Source organism: Penicillium waksmanii (genome assembly GCF_028829765.1).
Source record: "Penicillium waksmanii strain IBT 27052 chromosome Unknown utg000004l:1.0-5674109.0:1.0-5678898.0, whole genome shotgun sequence".
In the NCBI taxonomy this organism is placed as follows: Eukaryota; Fungi; Ascomycota; class Eurotiomycetes; order Eurotiales; family Aspergillaceae; genus Penicillium; species Penicillium waksmanii.
In genome coordinates this window covers 4,666,847-4,692,044 of record NW_026643251.1, presented here as the reverse complement: position 1 = coordinate 4,692,044, position 25,198 = coordinate 4,666,847, and the positions used below count along the sequence as shown (strand labels likewise).

Below are 25,198 nucleotides of genomic sequence, written 5' to 3'. Positions count from 1 at the left end.
GGGTGGGTCGCTCCTTCCGCCTTTTTTTTGGCGGAAGGAATGCCATTTTGAGGTGAGGTCATGCGGTGAACCTGAGAAGACTCGGAAGTTTTCCCTTTCAATTTCCCAGCAATGGCAACCGAGGAGGATATCGCGTGGTTCAAGTCCACTTTCCGCCCAATCCCCAAGCCAGAGTTGCCCGACGACTCGGTCCAGTACTTCGTTTATCACCTCCCCTCCCCCGCCCCCGCCGTTATCGATGATGCTGCCGAGACTAGGGCACGATTGCTCGAGGTCCAGCGCACCGCGTCTGATTTGACCAAGGAACTGCTCAAGGATTATATCTGGCAGCGGGAAAGCTTTCGACTGGAGATTCAAAAGGATGATGGTATGTAAATCTCGCACGTTCCTATGATATGATCATATCTTATCAGCTTGCACGTTCTAATCTCGGATATATATATATCACACTTAGGCATAACATCACTTCATGGTCGCACCAACTATGGAGACTCCATTGAAGATGAATGGGTCATTGTATACATCCTTCGCGAATTGAGCAAACGCCATCCAGATATTTGGATCAAGGTCGCAGATAGTGACGGGGAATTCCTGCTCATTGAGGCCGCGGGGACACTTCCTTCCTGGCTCGAGCCGGAGGTGGCGGACAATAGGGTGAGTTTTCCATTGATGTTTACTGGAATAAATCTTCTAACAATCTATCTCCATCAAAGGTTTGGATCCATCAAGGAGACCTCAGAATCATCAAGCCCAAACAGGAGACAACCAGAAAGGTCACTGAGAAATTGTCTTTCTCAGAGGCTAGAAAGATCATCCAAGGAGAACCCTCGCGCTTTATGAAATCCCCCATGATACAAGAGGAGGCGTTTTATCGACTGCGCAACTACCCCAAACAAATCGCCGATAACCTTCACTCTGCAATCGTGACCATCCCCCGCAAGGTAGCATACCTTTTGCACCAGAAATCGGCATACATATCACCAGCGGTGGAAGCGTTTTACATTCGGGATCCTATTGCCCTTCAACCACTCCGTGCGAAGGACGCCTCTGATCTTACCTTCAAGCCAGATGACCTGGTGACCGTGAGCGTTCGATTTACGCGAGTCGGATTTGCACAGCTGAAAAGTCAGGAATTTCCGGCCCCGAACACTTGGGCGGGTAAATTGCCCGGGACGGAAAACGAGAAAGCATATGCTCGAGCCGAAGCTGGAATGAAGCTCGCTTGTGGGTTCGAAATGCTACTCTACGATCCACATCATCAGGACAAAGCCGCTGTTCGCGAAATGAAACTGTTGTTGGAGGATATTGAGACCGGTGATGAGACTCTTCCCACTGATGGTGAAATCGAAAAATCCTGGGACAAGCGAGAAGACGATGAGAAGTGGATGGACATAAACTTTGAAGATCTGGACAGGGAATTAAAGGGAAAAGGAAAGGGTGACACGGCAGAAGGCGGCAACTTCGGCGATGCAGGAGCTCAGGAAAACCTTCAACGGATAGTGGCCCGGTTTGAAGAGTTCTTGAATGATAACTCAGCCGGTTTCGATGGAGCTGACTTCATCGATGATTTTGACTCGGACTCCGACGTCGATGATGACTATGAGGAACTGAGTGACGAGGAGGAAGACAAGGAGGCTTCGTTCAACGAAGAGGAATTTGCTAAAATGATGAAGGAGATGATGGGAATGCCTTCCGGGTCCGGTCAGGGACCATCCCTCGAAACACCACTACGAAACCGAATTAAAGACCTGGATACAGATGAGGAGGATGACACGGAACAGATCCATGAGCTATCTCGACAGATGGAGGCCGAGCTCAAAGGGACCGGAGTTCTTGACCTCAACCGGAAACAGCAGAAATTGACGGCTGGGGCCTCATCTAAAAACCAAACCGGTGAATCATCTAATGCCAATGCGGAGGAAGATGAAGACGACAATGTCAACATCAATCTGGCCAAGAATTTGTTGGAAGCTCTACAGGGACAAGCCGGAACGGCGGGACCCGCCGGCAACATGCTGTCTATGATGAACCTGCGTATGCCCAAGGATGACCGGCAATGAGTATGAAGTCTACATGAGCGTTCAAATTTCCATTGCGTGTCTATAATCGGTAATCACGGCCGGGACGGGCTGTCTTGTCCTCGGCTGCTCGGAACATACCCGTGAATTCGACTCACGAGAAAAGGCCGAGTGTTACGGAGTATGCAACTAATTAATCGGCGTGAGCACATTTCCAGCACTTTTGAAACATGCGCCTTGTGCCCCTCTAGAATCGCAGCCTAGGCCGGGGAGAGAGGCGCGCAGCCATATGATTCTGAGACATGAACCAATCCTGACCATCCCTCCATCTGTATAGGGCAGAAAGGAATCTGCGAACTGCGCGTGACTTGAAAGCGAGCTGCAGATCATATCGCAACTGCAATATACATACATTCGGAGTATGCATGCATGAGCCGCTTATAGGGATCTGCAGCGGAGACCCAGCGTCGGGCCCTCCGTGTCAATTGTTGCTTCTATTTGTTTTCATCTGCAGAGTGGCGAAATGATCTGCCTTCCAGATCGGGAATGCCAAGCTCAGGTACACACCACTCCGGCGGTTCCAATTTACAGTTTGAGAGCCATTTCAACGTCCCCAAGCGTAAGGTTGAACTTGACATGGGATCCACGAACCCACGGGAGAATCCACGGGGAACCCACCCGGTGTGCCCGCAAGAGCAGGTCGGTCGAAAAGAGTTTCCTCTGTAGGACCCGCTCCACCCACGATTTTCGCACCGGGCCCTTTCGATCCACGCGAAAATTTTGGTTGGGCCTGAGTGAAACTCGCGCGAGTTTTACGTACCTCTGTACTCCGTATGGAGTACATGGTCAGACGAGCTGAGCTCCATGCTCCTTCTCCATGCTGTGTCGCCTTTGGGGAGGAGGAGGAGGGGTAAGTGTGGTCCGTCATCACATGTGGTGCGACTGCATGGATCACTTTGTGAGACATGCGACTAAGTCGGCAGCTCCAGACTGTTTAGCGCCACGTGGAAATTGGGCGATCTAGAAACGTAAAAGTAGTCTATGTATGTACGGAGTATGTACGGAGTATGCTAGATTTTTAGGCCGGGGCCTTGCAGAGAGCCGAGGATCTGCGATACTCGTACATACTACTGCCGGGACGAGCGTAGTGATCCGCGTGATGGGATGTCCTAAGTTAGGCAAGTCGCCGTTGAGCTAGCCGACCGGCCGAGGTATGATGGGGAGACTCGGGGGTTTGTTTATATGGATATTCGGTCGAAAGTCATAGTGCATAGTAATGCATACTCGTACTCGGGCTCCCACACTGCTCTGGCCCCATCCGGGCCAGGGAGCATTAATAATATGGGCAGGGCTCGACCCAAGCCACGTTCTCCCTGATGTGTGCCGATTTGATTTCAATCGCCTAACTCCATAAAAGCGAAGATCAAAATAGGATAAGATCGAAAAGGAACAAAAAGGCTGCAGAATCGAAATACATCGTAGCGTCGATAGGACCCTCCTTGAAGGGAACCATTGGACCATTGGGCGACAAAGTGGTTCGGATCCATGGGTGGTTGCAGCCATTCTTTTCTCGTAGCCACTCACCAACTCCCGAGTAAGCCCATTAAATCCCTCAAACTGGAGACTCTCCGGCCGTTACTCTTTTTTCACTGTGGAGGAGGGAAGAGGGAAGAGGTCCAATGGGTGAACAGGCAAACAGGGATTACTGTATGAATTCTGCGGGTGGGACGGCTATTCGAATGTCGGCGTGTGGGCGGATGTGAATGCGGGATGCGAGTGTGCGGGCGCGCGGGTGGGCGGAAGAGCGCTGTTCCCTTTCATTTCCGGGCTCGGAAGAATTCTATGTACATAGAGGAAGCAGGTGGGAGAGGTACTGTAATTGTGATTTTGGACTAGTACACGGATCATCTAGTTGGGGGTGGGGGAAAGGGAATTGGGGATCCCTATGACCGGCGGGTAAAAGGCCAGAAAAGTCATGATTTAATGGAATTCACCTCCGTGCCGTGCGAGGTGCAACTTGAACCATGCAGGACAGTTTCCAAATTGCCACGGAAGATATTCGGGACCGTCCCTGTCAATCTCACTCCTCATCACTAAACGGCGGCAGCCTCGTTGAGAGGGGGACCTCGTCCCCTCCTGCACTCCGATACGAGGGGGTGGGAGACTATCCCTGCAGAAGGATGCAATACACATACAACACTGGCACCCGACAGTTCGGACGCTAGCCGACTAGTCACCTTTGGAAGATGGGCTTGGGGATTTCTGGAAGGACAGATGGATTGGGTCGAAACGACGATCGGTTCACGATCGTCCGTAACCGACGGAGGCCCAGGTGGGACGACTCCGTAGCGTAGCCTAGCGGAGAAAATCAATATACCGAAAGGGAGTAGGGAGTACGAAATAGATAGATTGCAATTGAATTTGGGTTCAGCCTTCTAGGTTAGAGTTTCGCCGGAGTAGATGGATGATGCATCCCGTCAGTAACATCCGGGAACAATGAACAAATCGGAGCCCGAGGAATGCGCCCTTGTGCTGATGAAGGAATCAGTGTTAAACCCCTCCGAGGTCGCAGTTGAAATTGGGTGATATGAAGTGGATGATATGAAATGAAATAGGAGGGAATGGGAGTGGGAATGGTCACAGAATGAGGACTCGAAAAAGCAAAGAGCAAGAGCAAAGAGATTGCTCTGCTACGAGTAGAGGAAGGGGTAGGAAAGAAATGATAGATCGATCGCATCCAAGCCGGAAGAAGAGCCGGCATTCCCCCCCGGGACTGTTTGCAGCCTTCCCTTTTCCTTCATTCCCATCCAAATCCATCCATGTACGAGTATCCATCCATTGGGCCCCCGAGTTCAGCAGTCGGGCCGATACCGTCTAGTTCACATGCAAAGGGGGAAAGGTAAGGAGTGGAATGTGAGTCGTAGATATGGTGTACTCGTACATTGACTGTGACTGTCCGTATCTACAGATTATGTGCATACGCCAGTGTATACATACAGAGTACCGAGTACACAGAGTAAGAGTATACAGAGTACCGAGTACTCCAGCATGAACTGAACTGCACATAGTATATACTCCGATCCATACTGGACTTCCTAATCGGAAAAGCCTCAGTGGGCAAAGTGGATCAGTTCGATGCTTCCATGGGCCTTCCATCGTCTCAGAAGGGGAGGCTGTCGCGCGAGGTCGGCTCCACTCGGTCGAAGACCGAAACAAGAACCACCTTATGAGAATCGGGAAATGGTAATGGATACAGAGAGGTTGGAGGAATCGGTAAATGTAATGTAATACCTTTGGCTTTGGGCCGTGGCAAAAGGCGCCCACCCCCCATATCCCCCCCCCCCCCATATCTCATATCCCATCCCATCCCTACCTCAAAGGTCAAACTTCCTCCCCCCCCCCCGATTTCTTTATATGCATCTCGTTCGCCCTCTCTCCAGGAACCTGGTCGGTGGATCCGCGCATACCACGCCAATCGCGGCATGCTCCGTCATGACGGACTAAACTGTCTGCTGCTGCGTGAGTCGTGATCTTCCTGCCATGGATTTCATTGTAAGTATTGGGTCTCGTACTTTCACTTTTCCTTACACCCCAAACCCATCCTGTCATGCCCGTCATTCGCCTCACCTTCTCCTTCTTCCCCCTTGGCTTTGTCGCCTTCGCTTCGTTCCTTTCCTAATCATGACTTCAATACAGCTTTCCCTGACGCACTTCTGCGAAGTGCATGGGCCCACCTCTATCATCTGCTCTCAGGTCGTCCCTTTCTCCTGCACTCAATGCCATCCCGACCACGATGAGACCACTCTATCCACCACCTCTTCCTCTCCTCGCGAGTCTACTTCACCAGACCTCAGATCTACTGAGCCATCCTCCGGCTCCAAATCACCCAAGATCGAAGACCACCCGTACTTCATGCGGGCACAACAACCTACCTCCCCCGAGGATCGTTCCAACCGGGTCGGCGGCGCAGATGGCGACACATGCGCCAGTTGTAGCCTATCTCTACCCGAAGGCGTGAGCAGGCAACTACCAGCCGGGGCTCCCGGAAATCGCGACAACAAGAACAGCAGCAGCCCCGTCCTGCGATCGCGCGAGGTTGTCAATTCATGCGGCAGCAGCCATTCCGACCTCGATGACGACACCTTCGACTCTCACGCCCATTCCTCTCCCCCAGAATCTCTGCATTCTTCTTCCGTTGCGTCTGACGCATCATGTCATACCCATATCCTCACCTACCTCTCACTCCGCGGTCCTCCGAACCCCACGGACTATGCGCTTCTCCGACGCTCCTCGATTCGCACACTGAGCTGTGAGCTTCTCCCCCGCGGTCTGTCCTCCGGCCCTCTGTGCTTCGGCGACTCCGTGGCTGGCTACACAATTGCATACATTTTCCGCCTTCCGGACCCTATGGCGCGTGGCAAGCGACGCAGCTATGCCTTGGTGGCTCTGGCCGGAAAGGATGCCGGAAGAGCTTTTCGAGCCTGCCCCATCATCTGGCGCGCATTTGGCCGGATCGCATCCAGCATTGTAAGTGCTGCGGAGCGTTTCCAAGAAGAGGAAAAACGCCGCGAGGAACAGACCAACTCCGCAAACAAGGCCGCTGGCCGACAGCAACCCCCTGTTTCCTCTTTCCTGACCGGCCGTGCCATGGACCCGACAGGTAACTCGCGACGGCTCGGCCAGATCCGTGCGCGCAATCTCGCAGAGATTGTCGGCAACGAGTACATCTTCACTGAGCTTCACGCCCACTTTGTGGCGTTGCTACAGCAGCTGGGCTCGATGTTTGGTGGCGTTCCTATCTCCGATGAACGCTTTGTCTGCAGTACCGTGGGAGATGAGGCAAGTGCTGGCGCCGACCAGCCGGTTCTCGTTTCAACTAGTGCAGAACGCGCCAAGAAACATCAGTCTACATCTAACTACGATGGCAACGATCTTGACATGGGCAAGCTCAACATCACCTCCGGCCCTCAGCCGATTCCCATTACCACCCGCCGGTCCGTTGTGGCCTGAAGCATTACTTCATTTTTCATCCGCACCTCCTTTCGAGATACCCCGATTGCTTTGATTTCTGCGAGGCATGTTTCCTTTCGCCTCAAAATGATCGTTTTCGAACCATGCTCTGTTCCTACCAATTGTGCTTACAAGCGACGCTATCATGTTGTGGCCTGGTTCGTTTTGCATATCTCAGCTTGATCTCTTCATCGACTTTTTCATCCTCTTCTTTCTTCTCTTCCGCATGATGATTATTTGGGCATAGACTATGGCGTCTCACAGACAAGGAGATTGGAGTTCTTTTTTTTTCAATTTTTTTTTTTCATTTCCATGGATTTCTTTTCGTTGCTTTCTTCCGTCTCTTCATTTTGGGATCATCCCCTCTCTCTCTTGGATGCCATACGCACATTCTTCATTTCCAAAGACGAGTGAATCATGCCATCTCACTAGAGTGGCAGCTGTCTCACTTTCAGGCGTTCACTCGCGCTGACTTACGACTGACCGTTTGATGATTCTCAACGAGGCATTCAAGAGACATGTATTCTATGTACTATCCGAACACGATTACCAAGCAGCCACTGGCTTATTCTGATTTTTGAACATGATTTTTCGAGCATCACATAGTATTAAATTCTCACAAGTAGCCCATCGGCCCATCTGTAGCACTTGTCCAGATCGATTTGAAATGTACATCTCACCCGTATAGTTCGGAGGGTGTAACTCCGGGGGAACTAACCCGTTTTGGTTCTTCCGGCCATCCGGGCCACAATCAAAAATCCCACCAAAAAGACGTCCAGGGACAAAGCAAAGACCCGCATTCACATCCCCCTCGTTAACAGCAAAGATGGTCGCTTTCGACAAGTGTGAAACCCGGCCGGCGCATATCGATGCCATCCTCAATGGCCTCGACCGGTACAACCCCGAGACCACCACGGTCTTCCAGGACTACATCCAGCAGCAGTGCGAGGACCGATCCTTCGACTGCTACGCCAACCTGGCTCTGCTGAAGCTGTAAGTTGGTCGACTTTCTTATTCTCTTCAGCCGCGTTTGAAAAGCATGTGCACCGATTTATATGATGAACGAACTTTTTCATACACGTTTCCTATTACCTGACAACCTGTTGCGTACAACGGGGCAGTTGAGAACTTTCGAACTTTCTGAAACCAAACCAATGTATTCCATTGGAATTGGGGTCGCGTGTATCATGTGCTCGAAAAAAAGGCTACTTACTTTCATTGAATACGTACCGAATTATCGGAGTTCAGCTGGGCTAACATGGCGATGAACCCACTTAATAGCTACCAGTTCAACCCCCACCTCCTCCAACCCGACACCGTCACCAACGTTCTGGCCAAGGCCTTGACCGTGTTCCCTTCTCCCGCCTTCTCGCTCTGCCTCGCTCTGCTTCCCACCAACACTCAGCCTTTCCCTGCCACTTCCGAGGCCCAGGCCGCCTCCCAGACTTCCGACTTCGTTGAGTCCGTGCAGAAGCTCGCCCGCCTCTCGACCCTCCTTGAGTCCGCCCAGTACACCCAGTTCTGGTCCACCCTGAACTCTGACGACCTCTACGCCGATCTGACTGCCGATGTCGCCGGATTCGAGGAGCTGGTTCGCATCCGCATCGCCGTCGAGGTTGGCAAGACCTTCCGCTCTATCACCGCCGATTCCCTGGAGCAGTGGCTCGATGTTCGCGGCCGTGACGCCCTCGGCAAGTTCGTCGCTGATGTCTGCGGCTGGAAGGTCGAGGGTGACGTTGTTACCGTCCCCACCAACAAGGAGAATGAGGCCCGCAGCGAGGTCAAGAGCGAGCGTGTCGGCGTCGATATGTTCGGCCGTGTGATCCGCCGCGGTTTCGAGCAGGCCGCTTAAGCGGTTTTTCTTTTCTTTCCCTCTCTCCCCCCACCACCAACTTTCAAACCTCAACTATTCATCTTTCCCTTCCCGTTTTAACTTTTTTTTCTCCGATTTTTCTCGACTGTGCGAGGGAGACCCCAAAAAAGAGAGACATGAGTTCATGAATCCCCGATCCGTCTATGAGACGGTGATAGAGTTCGCATGGAGGAGGCTCGGAGATGAGTCGGGATCTGGCGCAATCTGGCGTTTCCTTTCCTCGATTTATTTGCCCCCCTTGTTTTGTATTGGGATCCAGTGTTTTGTTTCTTATCTGAAATGAGCGGATGATGACGGGATGCATGAGATGCCCATGTTCATACCATACTCCTATACGAGTCAGCCTGGTGAAAGGTTGACTTGCTACCATATAAAACATACAGAGTCAATTCTTCAAAAAGTAAAGCAGTAGTCAACCAAGCAGCGCTAGTTAGTACTGCCTAGGTAAGTAGTAGTAGGTACTCCAAAGCCTCCAAGGCATTGGCTGCCAGTAGGCTAGACTACCAGGTCAAAACAAAAGTATGCACATATGAAATCTATTTTTATGCAAGCCCTCCAAGGTTCTCCAACTACTTGCAGCTCCCAGACGGGGTATATCAACTACATCTATTTCATCTCCTCCCACTGCACACCAGCCCACTCCTCTCTCCAACCGACAACGCCAATCTTCTGCGGCGCGCAGTCCTTTGCACAAACACCCAGGATGATAGTGCCCCACTCCATTCCAGAATCATCTTTACCCAGTCCAACACCCTCACGTCCATCCTCAAGCACGCTAATCGCATGCGGCGTAAGCTGAAGCTCAAACACCCGCTCACTACCACAGTACTCGCAATGCGGGATACTACCTCTAGCTGTGGTGGTCACTTTACCCACGGTAGGATCGGGATGTAAGCGCTTGCCCACCTGATCTGCGTAGTTATACAGTAGCGGTGCACCGCGGTATTCGTAGCGGAGGATTTGCTCGGGGTTATGCGCGAGGCGGGTGGAGAATTTCATGAAGGCCTTGTCGAGCTCTGATTCAAATGTATCCTTCAGATCGCCCAGACCAGAGGCACCTCCGTCTTCGTCCATGGGCTCCATCTGCACATTGTCCGGGACTGTTGGTGTCGAAGGCCGCGAGAGAGTCTCATACTCCGCATCCAGGAAGAAGTTCTGGTACGGGGCTGGGAAGGCGGACTGAGTGGGCCAGGGTTCCTGGGAGTCTGCAGACTCGGGCGTTTGTTTGGTTGCTACGGCGGGGTTTGTGGACGCAATGCTGGACTCGTCTTCTGGGGATGAGAGACGGACCTTGTCAGCGAAGGAATCGGCCAGCGCGTTGGTTTCGCTCTTGGTGGGGGTTGGTGATGGTGCGGGGGCAGTGGATTTCGGCGTCGCGAAGGGATTGGCCCCAGCTGCTGCTGCACCAGAGTTGGAGGAGAAAGGGTTTGTATTCGCGGAGACACTACCTGTCAGAGATGTGGCTCCAAATAGACTGGCGCCAAGGTCTTGCTTTGGTTTCTCGAGAGCAGGTGTGGGCTCGGGGGCCTTTTCGGCGGGCTTCTTCTTTTCCTCCTGTTTGTGGGCTTGGGGGTTTTCCAGGTTGATTTTGCGAGTTGAGCGGTATGCGCGGATGCTTCCTGGCTTGCGATTGCATGGTTTTCTGGGGCATCCAAAAAGGTACAGTCGGCGTTCATCATTGGGGAAGTGGTCGGGGAGGTCGCCGTGCAATTCGAGAAGCAGGATCAGAGGTTGATTGCAGACTTTGCAGCTGGCAAAGTCGCCAGGAGGAGGAGTAGATTCATCAAGCCATTTCTATATTTCAAGCCATGGTTATTAGCATCTTGGGCATGAATATTGAATTTGTGTTCAACAGAAGCATACCGGCCAGCCGCCCAGGTGACTGATTGTATCCTCGATGACTTCGTCGTTGGCGTATCCAAGGAGGACACCGGTCTCGGTAAAGTCCTCATCGATACTGGAGTCGCTGTCGTAAGGATCCATGGCGGCAAATTGGGAGATCAATGATCAATTGTGAAGACGAAGAGTTCCCAATGCGAAGCCCCGCCGTTCAAAAAAATGCTGCGATAAGCGATACGCCCCACCAAGCCCAGCCCAGCCATTTCCTATGGTTTCCCCTGTATTGTAATTACTGTATGTATCCATCCCGTGCTCGATGATCGATGATCGACCTCCTCTCCTCTCCGCATACTTCCAACCTGCTTGCATCAATCAAGCAGCCTGAGAGGATGTATTTTATCCGGAGCTCGAGTTGCCTATGGCTTCTCAACGCATTGATCACTTTCATTCCAAGCAGCTATGCGGCTCAGCAGCAGCCGTTGCAGCTAGCTACAAATGACGTCTCCAAGCGGGTCGCTATCATCGGTAGGCACCATACATAGTTCCTTACAATGCTCAGAAAACCATCAACCAATTTCCTTTACGAATCATATTTAACGAGAAGAACAGGAGCTGGAGCTGGAGGCTCCTTTGCAGCATACGAATTGCGTAAACTTGCAGATGAGGCTGGTATCCCTCTCAACATCACCATATATGAGCGTGCCTCGTATATCGGCGGCCGCTCAACTACAGTCGACGCCTTTGACGACCCAGCCTATCCAATCGAACTAGGTGCTTCCATCTTCGTCCAGGTCAACGAAATACTCGTGAATGCATCACGCGATCTCGGCCTTGGTGTACGCAGCGCCGACCACGCCCGACCCAAGGAAGCCGAGGAATCCATCGGTATCTGGGATGGAACGCAGTTTGTCTTCACACTCAAAAATAGCTATAGTTGGTGGAACATTGGCCGGCTTTTCTGGCGATATGGTCTAGCGCCGCTCTACACACAGAACTTGATGAAGAATATCGTGGGCAGGTTTCTACGTCTTTACGAGGAACCGATTTTCCCATTCCAGTCACTTTCCGAGGCTGCGACAGAGGTTGATCTGTTGGATGCTACCTCGACACCTGGAGATCAATTTCTTGATACTAACGGAATTGGGCAGTTGTTTGCTCGGGAGATCATCCAAGCGAGTACCCGTGTGAACTATGGTCAGAACTTGGCGGTCATCCACGGCTTGGAATCGATGGTCTGCATGGCCACGGATGGGGCAGTGTCAATCGACGGTGGAAATTGGCGGATATTCGCCGGTGCAGCCAAGTCTTCCAAGGCGGATGTGCGATTGAACACAACTGTCACGGCAATCGAACGGAAGGACGATGGTACAGTTCGAGTTATTTCGCACCCGACCGGGGACTTGGACTCAGTACAGTCATCCGAAGAGGCAGAGTACGACGAGGTTATCATTGCAGGACCGCTGCAGTACTCTGGCATCTCAATTTCTCCCCCATTGGATCATATCCCTGACGAAATCCCCTACATCAAATTGCATGTCACACTCTTCTCGACTCCTCACCGCATCTCACCGGCATACTTTGGCCTTGGTGGAAAGAATGCCCGTACCCCAGAGACGATTCTTACCACTCATCCAGAGGGCGACTGGCCCAGCGATGACCCGTCAGGAGTCGGCCCAGCTGGATTCTGGAGCATCAGCACACTGCGAACAGTGACCCGAACAGTGATGAAAGATGGCGAAGAGTTTCCCGAGCAACATTATGTGTATAAGATCTTCTCACCGGAGCGACCCTCCGCGAAAATTATCGCTCAGGTATTCGACATCGAATATAATGACACCAGCTCAGTGGTCATTCCACGCACCAACACTAGCATTGGTGACCTTCCGAAGGGCGAGATTAGCTGGTTCCACGAGAAAATCTGGAATCCGTATCCAGTTTTGTACCCACGAGTGACATTTGAGGAAACCCTTTTGGCCCCGAGAGTGTGGTACACAAGTGGGATCGAGAGCTTTATCTCGACCATGGAGACGAGTGCATTGATGGGACGGAACGTGGCGGCACTTATGCTACAGTCGTGGCAGCAAAATAAGGAGGGTAATCGCAGCAATGCTGCATTCAAGCCGAGGACTGAACTATGAGCTGCTCGTGTGCTCTACATAGTACCTTTCGCCTTGAGTCTATTATCATTTTGCATGGCAGATTCATAGCCTGGTGTTTATTTACTGCTCAGTTTTGGAAAGTACAATATGATAAGCATCGCAAAATTATACTCTGCTCGATTAGTACTTGTAGTATGTACTGGTCTACCTACTTTGGGGCCTAGAAGGTGATTCTAAAGTAGACATTGGAAATCGCTTTGTCTTTGACAATACTAGTACATTTGCAAAACACCCAAGCCACCTAGAGTGCAAATTTATCGACTGAGGCATTGATCCCATTTTAAATAGACAGCCCGTAGAGCCACTTGTACGGATGATGATATTTTCTCAGATAGAGCTGTTGTTTTTGACACAAGACAAGATATACTACCACTCTGTCTCGCTTTCACTAGCGGGATACGCCTTCTTTCTCAGCTTCCAAAGAGACTTCTCACGGCGTGCGGCTGCTTCACGCTGGTGGCGACTATTATCTTCCACAACCGTCATCCAGGGCACATTACTTGCACGTCGTATCCTCTCACGAAGGAGAGACATAGTCTGCTTTTGCTTTGCCTGATCATCGGCTTGGTTATTCCTACCAGCAGATTCTCCATTCTTCTTTGAGCGAGAAATTGACTGCTGATACCGTCTCTCTGCAGCCCGAGCAGAATAGTACTCTTCACTGATAGCCCAGTTAGGGTTATCAAGCTGCCCACGGACAAGCACAATACTGCGCCCTTGCTCTATAGTGCTGGATAGAACTGAGGAGGGAATAGGGGGGGAAAGCTCAAGCTTGTGCGAACCGGTGTTGACAGATCGAACAATGGCCAACCCAAGACAGTTGGATGACTTGGGGTCAAGGGGAGTACAGCTTCCAGACCCAGCGAAGAGATACGGAAGCCTTTCTGGGGTCCTAACGACAAGACCCTCAGTAGATGGGGCAGTTTGTCCATTCTGTTGGTCCGATTCCATGTCGATGTCTTCGTCTGCTTCAAGTTCATCATGGTTTTCAGATCCAGAGGCCACTGGCGCTGCTGAGGATGTACCCCAGAGCGTGTTTGCCGAATCAATCTCCACAACTGCAACAATGGCACCCTCGATCACTTCTCGTAGCATCTCCGGGTTGATTTGGGATCCCATAACCATGATACCTGAGATACCTTGCTTGTCACCGGCGTAGTCCACAGCAATGGGTCTTGTGCGGGAAAGCGGTGTTTCAGACCACAGTGGGTTGCTGAGACCAGCCGGGTGAGACTGGTGGAAGTAAGACTGGATCTGCATTGAGCGCAGCTGGGCACTCGATCTGCTGACAAACTCAGTAGGCTGAGAAGGAAGAATAGTCATCGGCACACGAGCCTCATTAGCAGCTAGGCTTAGAGGCCCAACGACCTCGTAGGGGCCCTTCTCACTCATATACACAACATCAGATAATCCGAGACAGCCAATTAGCCATGTAGCTACTTCCAAGCCTTGCCCAAAGATCCATCCAGGGTAGTTGACGATCAATGGGCATTGGGGGTACCTTGCCAACAACGAGCGGAACTGGTCTAACAAATCCATGATCGCCATGGCATAGTGATCGGGATCCTCCTTTGGTGACGTCGCGCCAATGTGGTGGGCCCTCAGAATTTGGCCGTCACGGGATTCGTCGAGAGATGGGTGGGTAAACGGGGGCCCAAAAAAAGGAGCCTTTAGGTGAGCAAGGTATACTTGGCCCATGGGAGTGAACTCAGGCTGACCTGGATCCAGATCCAGGAAGGCGACGCCATCGGTATTAACATACCCGTTCTCAGAATCGGGAGCCGGGCTCAAGACATGGTTTAAGAGATACCGGCTAAATGTAGATTTGCCAGATGCCTTTGGACCACAAACCAGCACTCGAAGCTGTCCTTGTCTTTGAGAAAGAGCTTTCATGGAGGCACTCCATTTCTTGTCGAGATGAAGTGGTCGCAAGTGTCTTTTTAACGAGTCATCTGCCGATGTATATAGCTAAGAACAAATTAGTCGTTGAACATTACGTCCAAAGAGAAATGGGACTTCCTACCACTGAGAACGTCCGTCGCGAATCCTTAGCCACCCCCTTGAGGGTGGCTTTATCCGCGGTGGTGTTTTGCCCATTCCAAACTCTTTGGTACAAAGGAGAGATGTCCCGAAGTCGAGCGAGCCCGTTATTGCAGGACTTCAACTCCACTTCGGCCTCTCCATTCACACCCGAGACACACTTAATGACGGGCAAAGAGTGGGTTGAAGGAGCATAAACTCTGTAGACATGCGCTGATGGATGTAACTTGGCGCCCATGAGGCTGACGACTCCTCGCTTAATCCAAATATCATACTGGCCCAGTAGTGCGAGATTCTGCAATCGATTAGTATGTTTTGACTAAATATTCCACTCAATTGGCACATACCATTCTCTCTTTAACACGAACACACAGAGTGCCCTCATCCGCATATAGAATAGTGTTTTTGTTGAGGCGTGCCTTTGACAAGGGGAAATTCTGAAGTTCTGTCGAGGTGTCTGCCGGGGATTCGTAGCCGTCAGCGTCACCGGCGACAGACGCGACTTCATCTTCGCTCATATCCTCTGGGCCGTCGGCTTGACCCTCATCGGATAGCTCTTCCTCATTGATTTCTTCTTGCGCTTGAGAAACAGGGGGCTGAATGACCTTCTTTTGCCGTCTTTTTGCAGTCTCTGCCGGCAATGAAGTATCTTGTTTCGTCGACGACCTTGTTCGCGGGCCTCGAGTCTCTGTCTCACTGACCTCATTGGTCTCGTTTGCCTCGTTATATCGTCGCGGTCGCTTAGACGGAGGCTCCGTCACAATCTCGACGTCGACATCGTTCTTTGGCGCTGAATTCTGCGCTTGCTGCTGCCGAGCTTTGCGCGCCGCAACGGCGCTCATGGGGGCTGCGGGGGACATTAATGCGGGTTCGATAGTCGCACGTTCAGTACACGTATTTCGTACCAGCAGATTGTTGCTTCTCGGCCTTTCGCTTCACCATATCCAATAATTGAGGCAATACCTGTAAGATCGAAGGTCGAGCTTGATCCGTCGGAGGTCGATAATGCGGCGAAGCTTGCCGATAAGCAAAAAAAATGGCGAGTGGTCCGTGCTCCCGCGGAGCAGAAAAAAAGATCGGCCATTCAACTCCAAGCCCTTCAACATTGCAGACACTGGGCGATCAAAGATCATTGCGCTGTCAATCGCCTCGAACATTTCATACCTAGCTCTTCAACAAGAAGCCCCCGCTCAATTCTCTCGCGCGCAGCTAATATTGCGGGTACCAGTCGCAACCAGCGCGCATCGCTGCGGATAACGCCGTTTAATTTCAGTGCCTCACCAACTGAACGAAGCGCCATGGCCGCCTCCTCTTCATCCAGTAGCGACAGCAGCTCGAGCCGATCCACATCGCCTGAGCCTGACAACAAGCAGAAGCAGACCTTGAAGGGGGCACCGAAGGTGAAGGATGATGCTGAAGATTCCGATTCCACTGATTCCTCCGACTCCTCCGACTCTTCAAGCTCTGATGATTCGAGCTCCGACGAAATGGACACAAGCGAGGATGTTCCACAGACCAAGAAGTGAGATCTTCTGTGATTTGAACTCGGCCGCGCATCAAGCTAACAAAAAACCTTCTAGGGTGACTTCTTCTGGATCGAAGACATACAAGGCGCCGTCCGGCTTCAAGCTCGCAAATAAGCAAGCCGCTCCGTCCTCTAGCTCCTCCTCTCTTCTCTCCAACCTGCATGGCAAGCAAATCTATCACATCTCCGCCCCGGCCTCCCTTCCATTGTCCAAGGTGAAGGAAATTTCCATGTCGAAAATTATGAAGGGCGAACCCATCCTTGAGTTTGATGGTGTGAAGTACGGAATTCCCGCTGAGTCAATTACTGAGGAAGGTTCGGAAGGGAAGAATCTCCTCGTCTACGATGAGAGCACCCAGACCTACGTCAGCAAGTCCGACAATGTCCCTAGTTATCAGATTCAAGAGATGTTCAACCTACCAGGCTCAGTAGGAGGGGACTTTACTGCGGTTGAGGCATTGCGAGATACAGTCAAGCCGCCTCGACCCCAGCCAAAGAAGTTGAGAATGCGCTTCCGTCCCGTTGGCAGCCTCCCCAGCGCACCTGAGACACTTGGATCCAGCTCGGAGTCAGAATCCGAGGAGCCTTCTTTCAAGGTTCCCGTGGGGGATAGCGAGGAGAAGCGCAAGAGGAAGCACCATCACACTGAGGGTGATGCTACCCAAGCGACTGGTCTTCCCCGAAAGAAGTCAAAGAAGCTCTCGGCACAAGAAGATGCACCCCCCGCAGAGGAGAGCAAGAAATCGAAGAAGTCCTCTAAGGACCGCGAGGAGAAGAAGCGGAAAAAGTCCAGCAAGGCATGAATTGGCGTTATGGTTTGATTAGCTTAAAGATATCTTTGTTACTACGATTTATAAGACTTCAATGTACACTTTACCTCTTGAAACTTTCTCTATGGGAGCCTCCGTTGCATCTGACTACAGAATAGACAATTTCAAAGCAATTCACTCGAGTTGTTTTAGCATTTGTTGGGCTATCCTGTCGTCTTGGGAAAATGTCCGCAGAAACAAAGACAACGTGATCGACAACCGTGTTGAATAATCTAAACATGACAATGGCACCTCACGAACGTTGCTTGATGTTGGCGTGGAAGTTTTCATGAACGCTAACCAGCTGTACTTTCTTGCCATCCTGACCCAAAACAGTGCCTTTCTCGCCATCGTCAGAGGAGCTGCGCTCGGCTGCCTCCCATTCGGTTCCAGCGGCCACCTCGAGATTCTTCCCACGAGTCTCCTTGACGAAGAACCAACAGAAGACGGTGCCTAATACATCAAAGCCCATGAAGATCAGAAACGTGTTGGCGCCGACATTCTGAATCATATATGGACTCGCGAAGGAGAAGCAGAATGAAGATGCCCAGTGCGCCAGCATACTGACAGCCAAGCCCAGTGCACGAATACGCGTCGGGAAGATCTCAGGTACATAGGCCCAAGGAAGTGGACCCCAGGAACAGTTATAGATCTAATTTCCTATTAGCAAAGCATCCATTTGAGGAAAGCCAACAGTGAGACTTACCATGATGTCTAAAAAGATCATTGCCACAGTAGCCTTTCCAGCAGAGGTCACATTAGTGGATGATTGAGTGGGAACAAAGTCCACAATCAACGCAGTAATCAGCATGCAAATTGCCATTAATGCCGATCCACTGACTAGAGTCATGCGACGACCGATACGTTCAGCTAGGACCCAAATAAAGAAGGTACAGGCGATAACCTTGACAGCACCAAACAGTCCAGTGAGTAGCATGTTGCGATTTTCATCATTGCCAGCTATGAGTTTGAAGTACTGTGGCGCAAATACAGCCAGGGCGCTACTTCCAGTAGCGTTCTGGAAGATAAAGAGGACGGGGCCAACGATGAAACGAAGACGGTTAGCTGGCTCTAGAAGCTCGCGATATGAGAAGTTCTCCCTCTCGGCCTGCTCAGCCTGAAGACCGAGTTGTGTTTCGGTGAACTCTTCGCGGGTCTTTGGAGTATCGCCTCCACGGACCCAGGTGATCGCCTTCCAGGCATCATCAGTGCGGTTCTGAGTCAAGAGCCAACGGATAGATTCTGGAAGCGTCAAAGTAGCGATCAAGAGAATGCCACCCGAGATCAACTGCAGGGCGACAGGGATCTGCCACTCGCGCGAGGTGCCAGCAATTGAAGGGTTCTGAGCCACACCCTAGAAAAAGAGAAATGTCAATAACTGTGCCAAAAGGGGAAAAAAGAAAGAGTAGTGAAGTGCAACTTACATAGTCGACCCAATAAGCCAGAAAGACCCCCCCAAGCGTATAGCCATTGATAGAAAGAGCCGCATCGACCACGGATCTCTTTAGGAGTCATCTCTGCCGAGTACATAGGGATCACCACACTTTGGCCACCCATCCCCAGACCCGATATGATACGGCCGACATACCAGGCTCCTAGCGAGTGTGTCTTGTTGACCTGGATGATCACACCAATGACGAAAAGCGCAGTTGAGCCAATGATACATAGTTTACGCCCATATTTGTTGGTCAAAGGGTAAACAAGCATGGCTGCAACGAACGAGCCCAGTTGTTCCAGACCGACAGTCAGAGACGAGACTTTGGACTTGTGGGCTGCGGTGAATCTGAAATCATCTTGAAAGGACTGGTAGGTTAAGATGCCACCTGCAATACCGGAATCATAGGCCGAGAGAAATGATGAGATACTAGAAAGCAATAATTGGTTAACGATTTGTCCAAGACTTCTCGCCCGGTGTTTGATTTACACTTGATCATTCTAGTCAATGAGAAAACTTACAAAACAATAGCTGTCAAGTGATAGGCACGCAAAGTACCCTGACGAGTATTCAGCTCGGGAATTGTTAGAAAGCCCATGATAATTGGGAGTGAAAGCTGTACCGAAGCGAGATCAGTAGAGCCAAGGCGTGGCCATGGCGGCACATATAAAGCTTCATATCAATACGAAGGCTTGGTGAGGCGCGACGAGGATGATTTTGCGTGCTTTCTCATTTTGCTCCAATGGAAACGATATCTTCTATAGATGACCGTCGGATTGTGGTCGATTGTGGCCGATGGGGGCCACTGTTCTCGCCGGAAAGCACGCCTTCGCCCACAACGATGATGTTACGGAGCCGACAGGCGAGAGGCGGCCATAGTCCAACCTCATTCAATGTCATAGAACAGAATGGCTTGAAAGGATTCAAAACGCGCAAGACAGATGTCCGCGCCCGAGGCCGGTAGCCGAGCTTACGACGGTAGCAAATGTTGGTTTGGTGATGTGATATGCGATGCAGGGGTCCGTGGGGAGAAAAATAAAGTGACAGGAGTAGAAAGCCCCTATCACTCTTTCAAGGGTACGGAGTAGAAATCATGAATCCTTTTGGTAGCAACCTGCCCATATTCAAAAAGGCAAGACTCGGACATTCTTACTTGCGCGAAGCCATCGGAGGACCCGTTGACTATCACGACAGTCACGATCATTTAATACATAGTTGGAGATCCACCTTGACATTCCCCGTCGATCGTCCCCACCAGCGCTGGAGCTGGAGCTGGAGCTGCTGGGGCAGCCAGCAGCAAAGAACCCCAATATGATAACCTTTCATCAAAGCCGATACCACAAGAAACAGCAGAAATAAGCACAATGATAATGGCCCAGGTGCTGCCATCAAAGAACGGAGATGACATAAGCGGTGTCACCTGACAGCGATGGCATCAGCTGCGGTCTTGAAAGCCTCGCCGCATGTGATGCGCCTCACTTTTTGTCCCAGTTGGGTTGACACTCTCTCTGACTCACTTTCGTTTGCAAGTGCATATTTTCTTCGTCTTTAATCTTGAGTCGTGCACAGCCATGGCGCATTAGCGGAGCCTCTGATTAGCTTATCTCGATCCCGTTGACCTTAAGGTTAGCTCCCCGTCCTCTTATCGCTAGGAAGCTCCGCTTCATCCATACATATATCATCGCCATTCCTAGAGTACAAGCGGTTGGGCGTGTCGTTTGAAGTCTGACCGCAGAGAAATTTCCACGTTGATATGACCCCGTCAGTTGAAGACCCGCCTCTTGGCCTGACTTGACGCCGAACCCGCCTGACGTGGGCACCCATCCTTGAGATCCCTCTATCAGCCTTGAGCTGTCACCTGCAACCTCCACCCCCCACACGGTCCCGACCGCTGCGCCCCCAGGGTTCCTGTCCTAAAACGCCCAGCAACTTTCACCCTTTTGTTTATCGTTGCAGGTCTTCTAAATCTGCTTCCTATACCGTTATACCTTCTCGATGAAGCCCTCGATAGTCGATGCCAAGCGGCGGGGCGATCACCGCTTAAGCGCGAGCATGCGGCCTACAACCTCTACACATAGATACTCTTCCGATCGCCTGCCCGAGCGCTTCAAGGATGGCGATGATGCTCAGGTTGACTATACTGCTCCGCCACGGGGCATGGGCTCTCGGGATGGCAACGTTCACTACATGCAGCAGTCGCTTTTTGGCATGATCGCCGCAGTCGGCTCTCGATCCGACTTTCGTGGACGATTCGATGATTCAAGTGATAGCGATGGCGAACCCAATGAGACTTCACAAGAACTGCCAAGTTTGAAGCCTGCAAGCCGAACAGACTCGCCCGACCGACTCCAACCCGGCAATATTGCAGAAGCAAAGGCTCCAGATGGGAGTCGAGGGCGGCAACATCGAAGAACAACGTCTGAGAACAAACTATTGCGGAAAGTTCCGGGTTTTGGGTCGAAAGAAACGACAGACGATCCGTCCAACCTCAGTGCATCGACCCTCACAATCCAGCCAAGACGCACACGCAGTGCCACGCCGCGAGCCGCTCCAATCCTCACCCGCATGGTACAAGCACAGAGCCGTTTCAATAACGGCAATACAGCAGAAACCACACCCTCAAGGCCGGAAACCCCAAGTGAAGATCGAGAAGAATCTTCTGTGCCTGCGCTCTCCATCCGACTGATGGAAATGTTTGGGTTTGAAAGACCGGAAAAGGTCCTAGTGGAGTATGCTTGCTCCTTCCTGCAGAGCATGCTTCTTCCGGGCTACATGTATGTCACAGAAGGACATATTTGTTTCTATGCATATCTCCCAAAGAAGTCCAGCGAGCCTAGCAAGTCCGGTTATGTTTCGAAGCGCGGCCGAAAGAACCCCAAGTACAATCGTTATTGGTTTGTCTTGAAGGGCGATGTCTTTTCATATTATGCAGATCCCTCAAACCTTTACTTTCCAAGTGGCCATGTGGATCTGCGATATGGAATATCGGCTTCTCTGTTGGAGTCAAAGGCTGATGGCACTGATGCGAAGGACTTCCAGGTCACCACGGATCAACGAACTTATTACTTCCGAGCAGATAGCGCTACCAGTGCCAAGGAGTGGGTAAAGGCGCTACAAAAAGTCATCTTCCGATCCCATAACAAGGAAGATAGCGTCAAGATCTCATTCCCAATCGAGAACGTGATTGATCTAGAGGAAAGCCCAATGGTTGAATTTGCAGAGACCTTCAAGGTTCGGGTGATTGATAGCGCAGAAACATTCGCGATCGATGAAGTAAGCCCGTGTGTTCCATCTTTCTCTAAATACTTGCTAACGTCTTCGCAGTATTTTTTTTCTTTCTTCAATTCGGGACAGGACGCTTTCAATTACCTCAAAAGCTTGGTTACCTCGTCTCCTGCGAAGAATAAGCAAGAAGAGTCCCCCAACAAAAGCGATGGTAAAGATCGACTAGTGTCGAGTACTTTCGACATGGCGCATTCACGGAGACGCAGTGTTAGTGTCGACAACGATTTGAAGGGCTCTGCAGACTCATTCGCCCATTCTGCCGATCAAGGGACAGAATCATCGCGTGTCGTACAATCGCTAACGGAAACAACGGAGTCTGCAAGCCAGATACTCAACCGAAGTGATGTCTTTCAATCTCCAACCATGCATTCTTTGCCGAGGCGCTCATCTGATGTGGGAGATGTCGCCCGACGCCGGTCGGATGATACAGCTCGCTCTGCAACAGCTAGATTGAACCATGCCGCTCACCTAGCTGGATCAAACCAACAGGACAGAAATGACGAAAACTTTCCTTTCGCGTCGGGCTCTGAGAACCAGAAGATGATGCATTCCCAATACCGCTCGAATGTACCTCTTAATGATCTTGTCAAAGCCGGCGCATACCCGCTTCAGCGAGCTGCTGGATTCGCAGAATACTTGAAAAGTAGGTCTAAGCAGATGAGTAGTCTGCTAGCAACAGAATCAATGGGTTACATCGAAAAGGTTTCCGGAATGTGGGCTGGTGGTCAAAGGCATTATGGCGAGACAGAAGAAGTGCTGCCCGATGACAAGACTGCGGATCCCGAAGACCATGAAAGTGGCTTAAACCATGGCGATCGTTTCCGCGCGCACTTTGGTCTTCCTGCAACCGAGAGATTACAAGCGACATACTACGCATACCTGCACCGGGTTCTCCCGCTCTACGGGAAGATATACCTCAGCGAAAGGAAGCTATGCTTCCGCAGTCTGATTCCTGGCACTCGAACCAAGATGATTCTCCCACTAAGAGACATTGAGAATGTCGAGAAAGAAAAGGGATTCCGATTTGGATACCATGGACTAGTCGTCATTATTCGCGGTCACGAGGAGCTCTTTTTTGAATTCAAGAGCGCTGGCGCTAGAGACGACTGTGCCGTCACCTTGCATCAAGATCTCGAATCGGTCAAATTCCTCATGGAATCAGGTATGCTAGCAGAAGAAGAACGTGAAGAGGTTGAAGCTGCGAAAGATGAGCATCGTCTTTTACAAGAAGCTAGACTTGATGGCCCCGAAGAACACGATTTCCGGCCAACGCTGAGCGGAGATTCGTCCGAAGTGAACCCGTTCTTTGACGATACTCGTGCTTCTATTATAAATTTCAAGCCTGCCGAATCACTCAAAATCACCTGTCTCACTATTGGATCTCGAGGTGATGTGCAGCCATATATTGCCCTTTGCAAGGGGCTTCTTGCTGAAGGCCACAAGCCAAAGATCGCCACCCACGCTGAATTTGAGCCTTGGATTCGGAAACACGGCATTGACTTTGCTCCTGTAGATGGAGACCCCGCCGAGCTGATGAGAATCTGCGTGGAGAATGGCATGTTTACCTACTCTTTCCTTCGGGAGGCCTCGGTCAAGTTCAGAGGGTGGATTGATGACCTTTTGTCATCATCTTGGGCGAGCTGCCAAGGCAGCGATCTTCTGATAGAGTCGCCCAGTGCTATGGCTGGAATTCACATTGCAGAGGCTCTTCGAATTCCCTACTTCCGAGGTTTCACTATGCCATGGACTAGGACTCGCGCCTACCCACATGCTTTTGCAGTGCCAGAGAATCGTATGGGAGGGGCCTACAACTACATCACATACGTCATGTTTGACACCATTTTCTGGAAGGCGATTGCAGGGCAGGTCAACAGATGGCGAAACAATGAATTGGGGCTCAAAAGCACCAATTTGGACAAGATGCAACCGAACAAAGTTCCATTCCTGTACAATTATTCGCCTTCCGTGGTACCTCCACCACTCGACTATCCGGATTGGATCCGTATCACTGGGTACTGGTTCTTGAATGAAGGCTCCGACTGGACACCCCCCCCCTGATCTGGCAAATTTCATCGCTCAAGCTCGTGCGGATGGAAAAAAGATCGTGTACATTGGATTTGGTTCTATCGTGGTCTCGGATCCGGCTGCATTGACAAAAACAGTCATACAGTCGGTTCAGAAGGCGGATGTTCGATGTATTCTCTCCAAAGGATGGTCGGATCGCCTTGGAGATCCCTCTAATGTTAAAGCTGAGGTTCCTCTGCCACCAGAGATTTTCCAGATCCAAGCTGCACCCCACGACTGGCTCTTCTCAGAAATCGATGCGGCCGCCCACCATGGAGGGGCCGGTACCACTGGTGCCAGTCTTCGAGCCGGTGTACCTACGATCGTGAAACCATTCTTTGGTGACCAGTTCTTCTTTGGAGGACGAGTCGAGGACTTGGGCGTTGGGATCTGTATGAAGAGACTCAACGTCAGCGTCTTCTCCCGAGCGCTCTGGGAAGCAACGCATAGCGAAAGGATGATCGTCAAAGCACGAAATATGGGAATTCAGATTCGAAATGTAAGTTGACAAGCTAGCATGGGAAGTAGATATGACACTAACATCGATACCTAAATAGGAGGATGGTGTGGCTACCGCAATCCAATCTCTCTACCGTGATCTGGAGTATGCTAAGACCCTCGCGAAACAACGCTCGATCGCTTCATCTACCCCTTTCTCACCGACCCCTTCCGCGAGGGCGGCACCGCATCATGATGATGACGATGTTGATGACATTGAGGAATGGACTTTCGTATCTGACGTTGAGCAACTAACCCCCGGCATCTTTAAATGACACCAATCACCAGAACCTTTTTTCCACACTATTTTGTTTATCTCATCTTGGAAACCTGGTCTCATGCTCTATTGTTTTAATGAGCGAGAACTTCCATGACTTATGACTGCATGATACCTTTTTGATGGAGTTCATGGCGTATCCTATACAGCGTGTTTTTGGCTTCACATTTTGGGAATGATTGAATACACCCCGCTTTTATTTATAATCCCCTAGACCTCTTTTTACTGCAAATTTACTCTCAATCAATCGTTTCCCGCTATTCATTGTGGATACTTTCAATAGACTACCCCCACGAACCCCCGCCATTTAACCACTTTCCGTATCTCCCCCGACTACTTAGTACTCCAGGGCTGCTACTTACTATC

The 25,198-nt window shown here is 51.0% G+C and overlaps 9 protein-coding genes across 9 annotated transcripts; 6 read left to right on the top strand and 3 right to left on the bottom strand.

Moving 5' to 3' along the window:
• Nucleotides 1–111: 111 nt before the first annotated feature.
• On the top strand, nt 112–2,060 carry N7481_004569 (putative regulatory factor Sgt1; the record flags this gene model as incomplete). The annotated part of the gene is made up of 3 exons (XM_057263788.1): nt 112–367; nt 455–654; nt 714–2,060. The coding sequence occupies 3 exons, from the start codon at nt 112–114 to the stop codon at nt 2,058–2,060; spliced, it is 1,803 nt and encodes a 600-aa protein (XP_057125449.1).
• A 3,639-nt stretch (nt 2,061–5,699) lies between these two features.
• Nucleotides 5,700–7,028, top strand: N7481_004568 (folliculin domain-containing protein; the record flags this gene model as incomplete). The annotated part of the gene is made up of 1 exon (XM_057263787.1): nt 5,700–7,028. One exon carries the CDS (start codon nt 5,700–5,702, stop codon nt 7,026–7,028), a length of 1,329 nt encoding a protein of 442 aa, XP_057125448.1.
• Nucleotides 7,029–7,854: 826 nt separating this feature from the next.
• On the top strand, nt 7,855–8,880 carry N7481_004567 (CSN8/PSMD8/EIF3K family protein; the record flags this gene model as incomplete). The annotated part of the gene is made up of 2 exons (XM_057263786.1): nt 7,855–8,021; nt 8,310–8,880. 2 exons carry the CDS (start codon nt 7,855–7,857, stop codon nt 8,878–8,880), a joined length of 738 nt encoding a protein of 245 aa, XP_057125447.1.
• A 627-nt stretch (nt 8,881–9,507) lies between these two features.
• N7481_004566 (small subunit rRNA maturation protein TSR4) lies at nt 9,508–10,884 on the bottom strand (the record flags this gene model as incomplete). The annotated part of the gene is made up of 2 exons (XM_057263785.1): nt 9,508–10,695; nt 10,765–10,884. 2 exons carry the CDS (start codon nt 10,882–10,884, stop codon nt 9,508–9,510), a joined length of 1,308 nt encoding a protein of 435 aa, XP_057125446.1.
• Nucleotides 10,885–11,063: 179 nt separating this feature from the next.
• On the top strand, nt 11,064–12,878 carry N7481_004565 (putative prenylcysteine lyase; the record flags this gene model as incomplete). Its single annotated transcript, XM_057263784.1, has 2 exons — nt 11,064–11,265; nt 11,350–12,878. 2 exons carry the CDS (start codon nt 11,064–11,066, stop codon nt 12,876–12,878), a joined length of 1,731 nt encoding a protein of 576 aa, XP_057125445.1.
• A 387-nt stretch (nt 12,879–13,265) lies between these two features.
• Nucleotides 13,266–15,881, bottom strand: grc3 (uncharacterized protein; the record flags this gene model as incomplete). The annotated part of the gene is made up of 4 exons (XM_057263783.1): nt 13,266–14,867; nt 14,923–15,234; nt 15,287–15,786; nt 15,845–15,881. 4 exons carry the CDS (start codon nt 15,879–15,881, stop codon nt 13,266–13,268), a joined length of 2,451 nt encoding a protein of 816 aa, XP_057125444.1.
• A 356-nt stretch (nt 15,882–16,237) lies between these two features.
• Nucleotides 16,238–17,267, top strand: N7481_004563 (DNA-directed RNA polymerase I subunit RPA34; the record flags this gene model as incomplete). The annotated part of the gene is made up of 2 exons (XM_057263782.1): nt 16,238–16,461; nt 16,520–17,267. The coding sequence occupies 2 exons, from the start codon at nt 16,238–16,240 to the stop codon at nt 17,265–17,267; spliced, it is 972 nt and encodes a 323-aa protein (XP_057125443.1).
• A 259-nt stretch (nt 17,268–17,526) lies between these two features.
• Nucleotides 17,527–19,306, bottom strand: N7481_004562 (uncharacterized protein; the record flags this gene model as incomplete). The annotated part of the gene is made up of 4 exons (XM_057263781.1): nt 17,527–17,925; nt 17,980–18,627; nt 18,813–19,137; nt 19,230–19,306. 4 exons carry the CDS (start codon nt 19,304–19,306, stop codon nt 17,527–17,529), a joined length of 1,449 nt encoding a protein of 482 aa, XP_057125442.1.
• Nucleotides 19,307–20,703: 1,397 nt separating this feature from the next.
• atg26 (uncharacterized protein) lies at nt 20,704–24,830 on the top strand (the record flags this gene model as incomplete). Its single annotated transcript, XM_057263780.1, has 3 exons — nt 20,704–23,961; nt 24,026–24,556; nt 24,615–24,830. The coding sequence occupies 3 exons, from the start codon at nt 20,704–20,706 to the stop codon at nt 24,828–24,830; spliced, it is 4,005 nt and encodes a 1,334-aa protein (XP_057125441.1).
• Between the last annotated feature and the right edge of the window lie 368 nt (nt 24,831–25,198).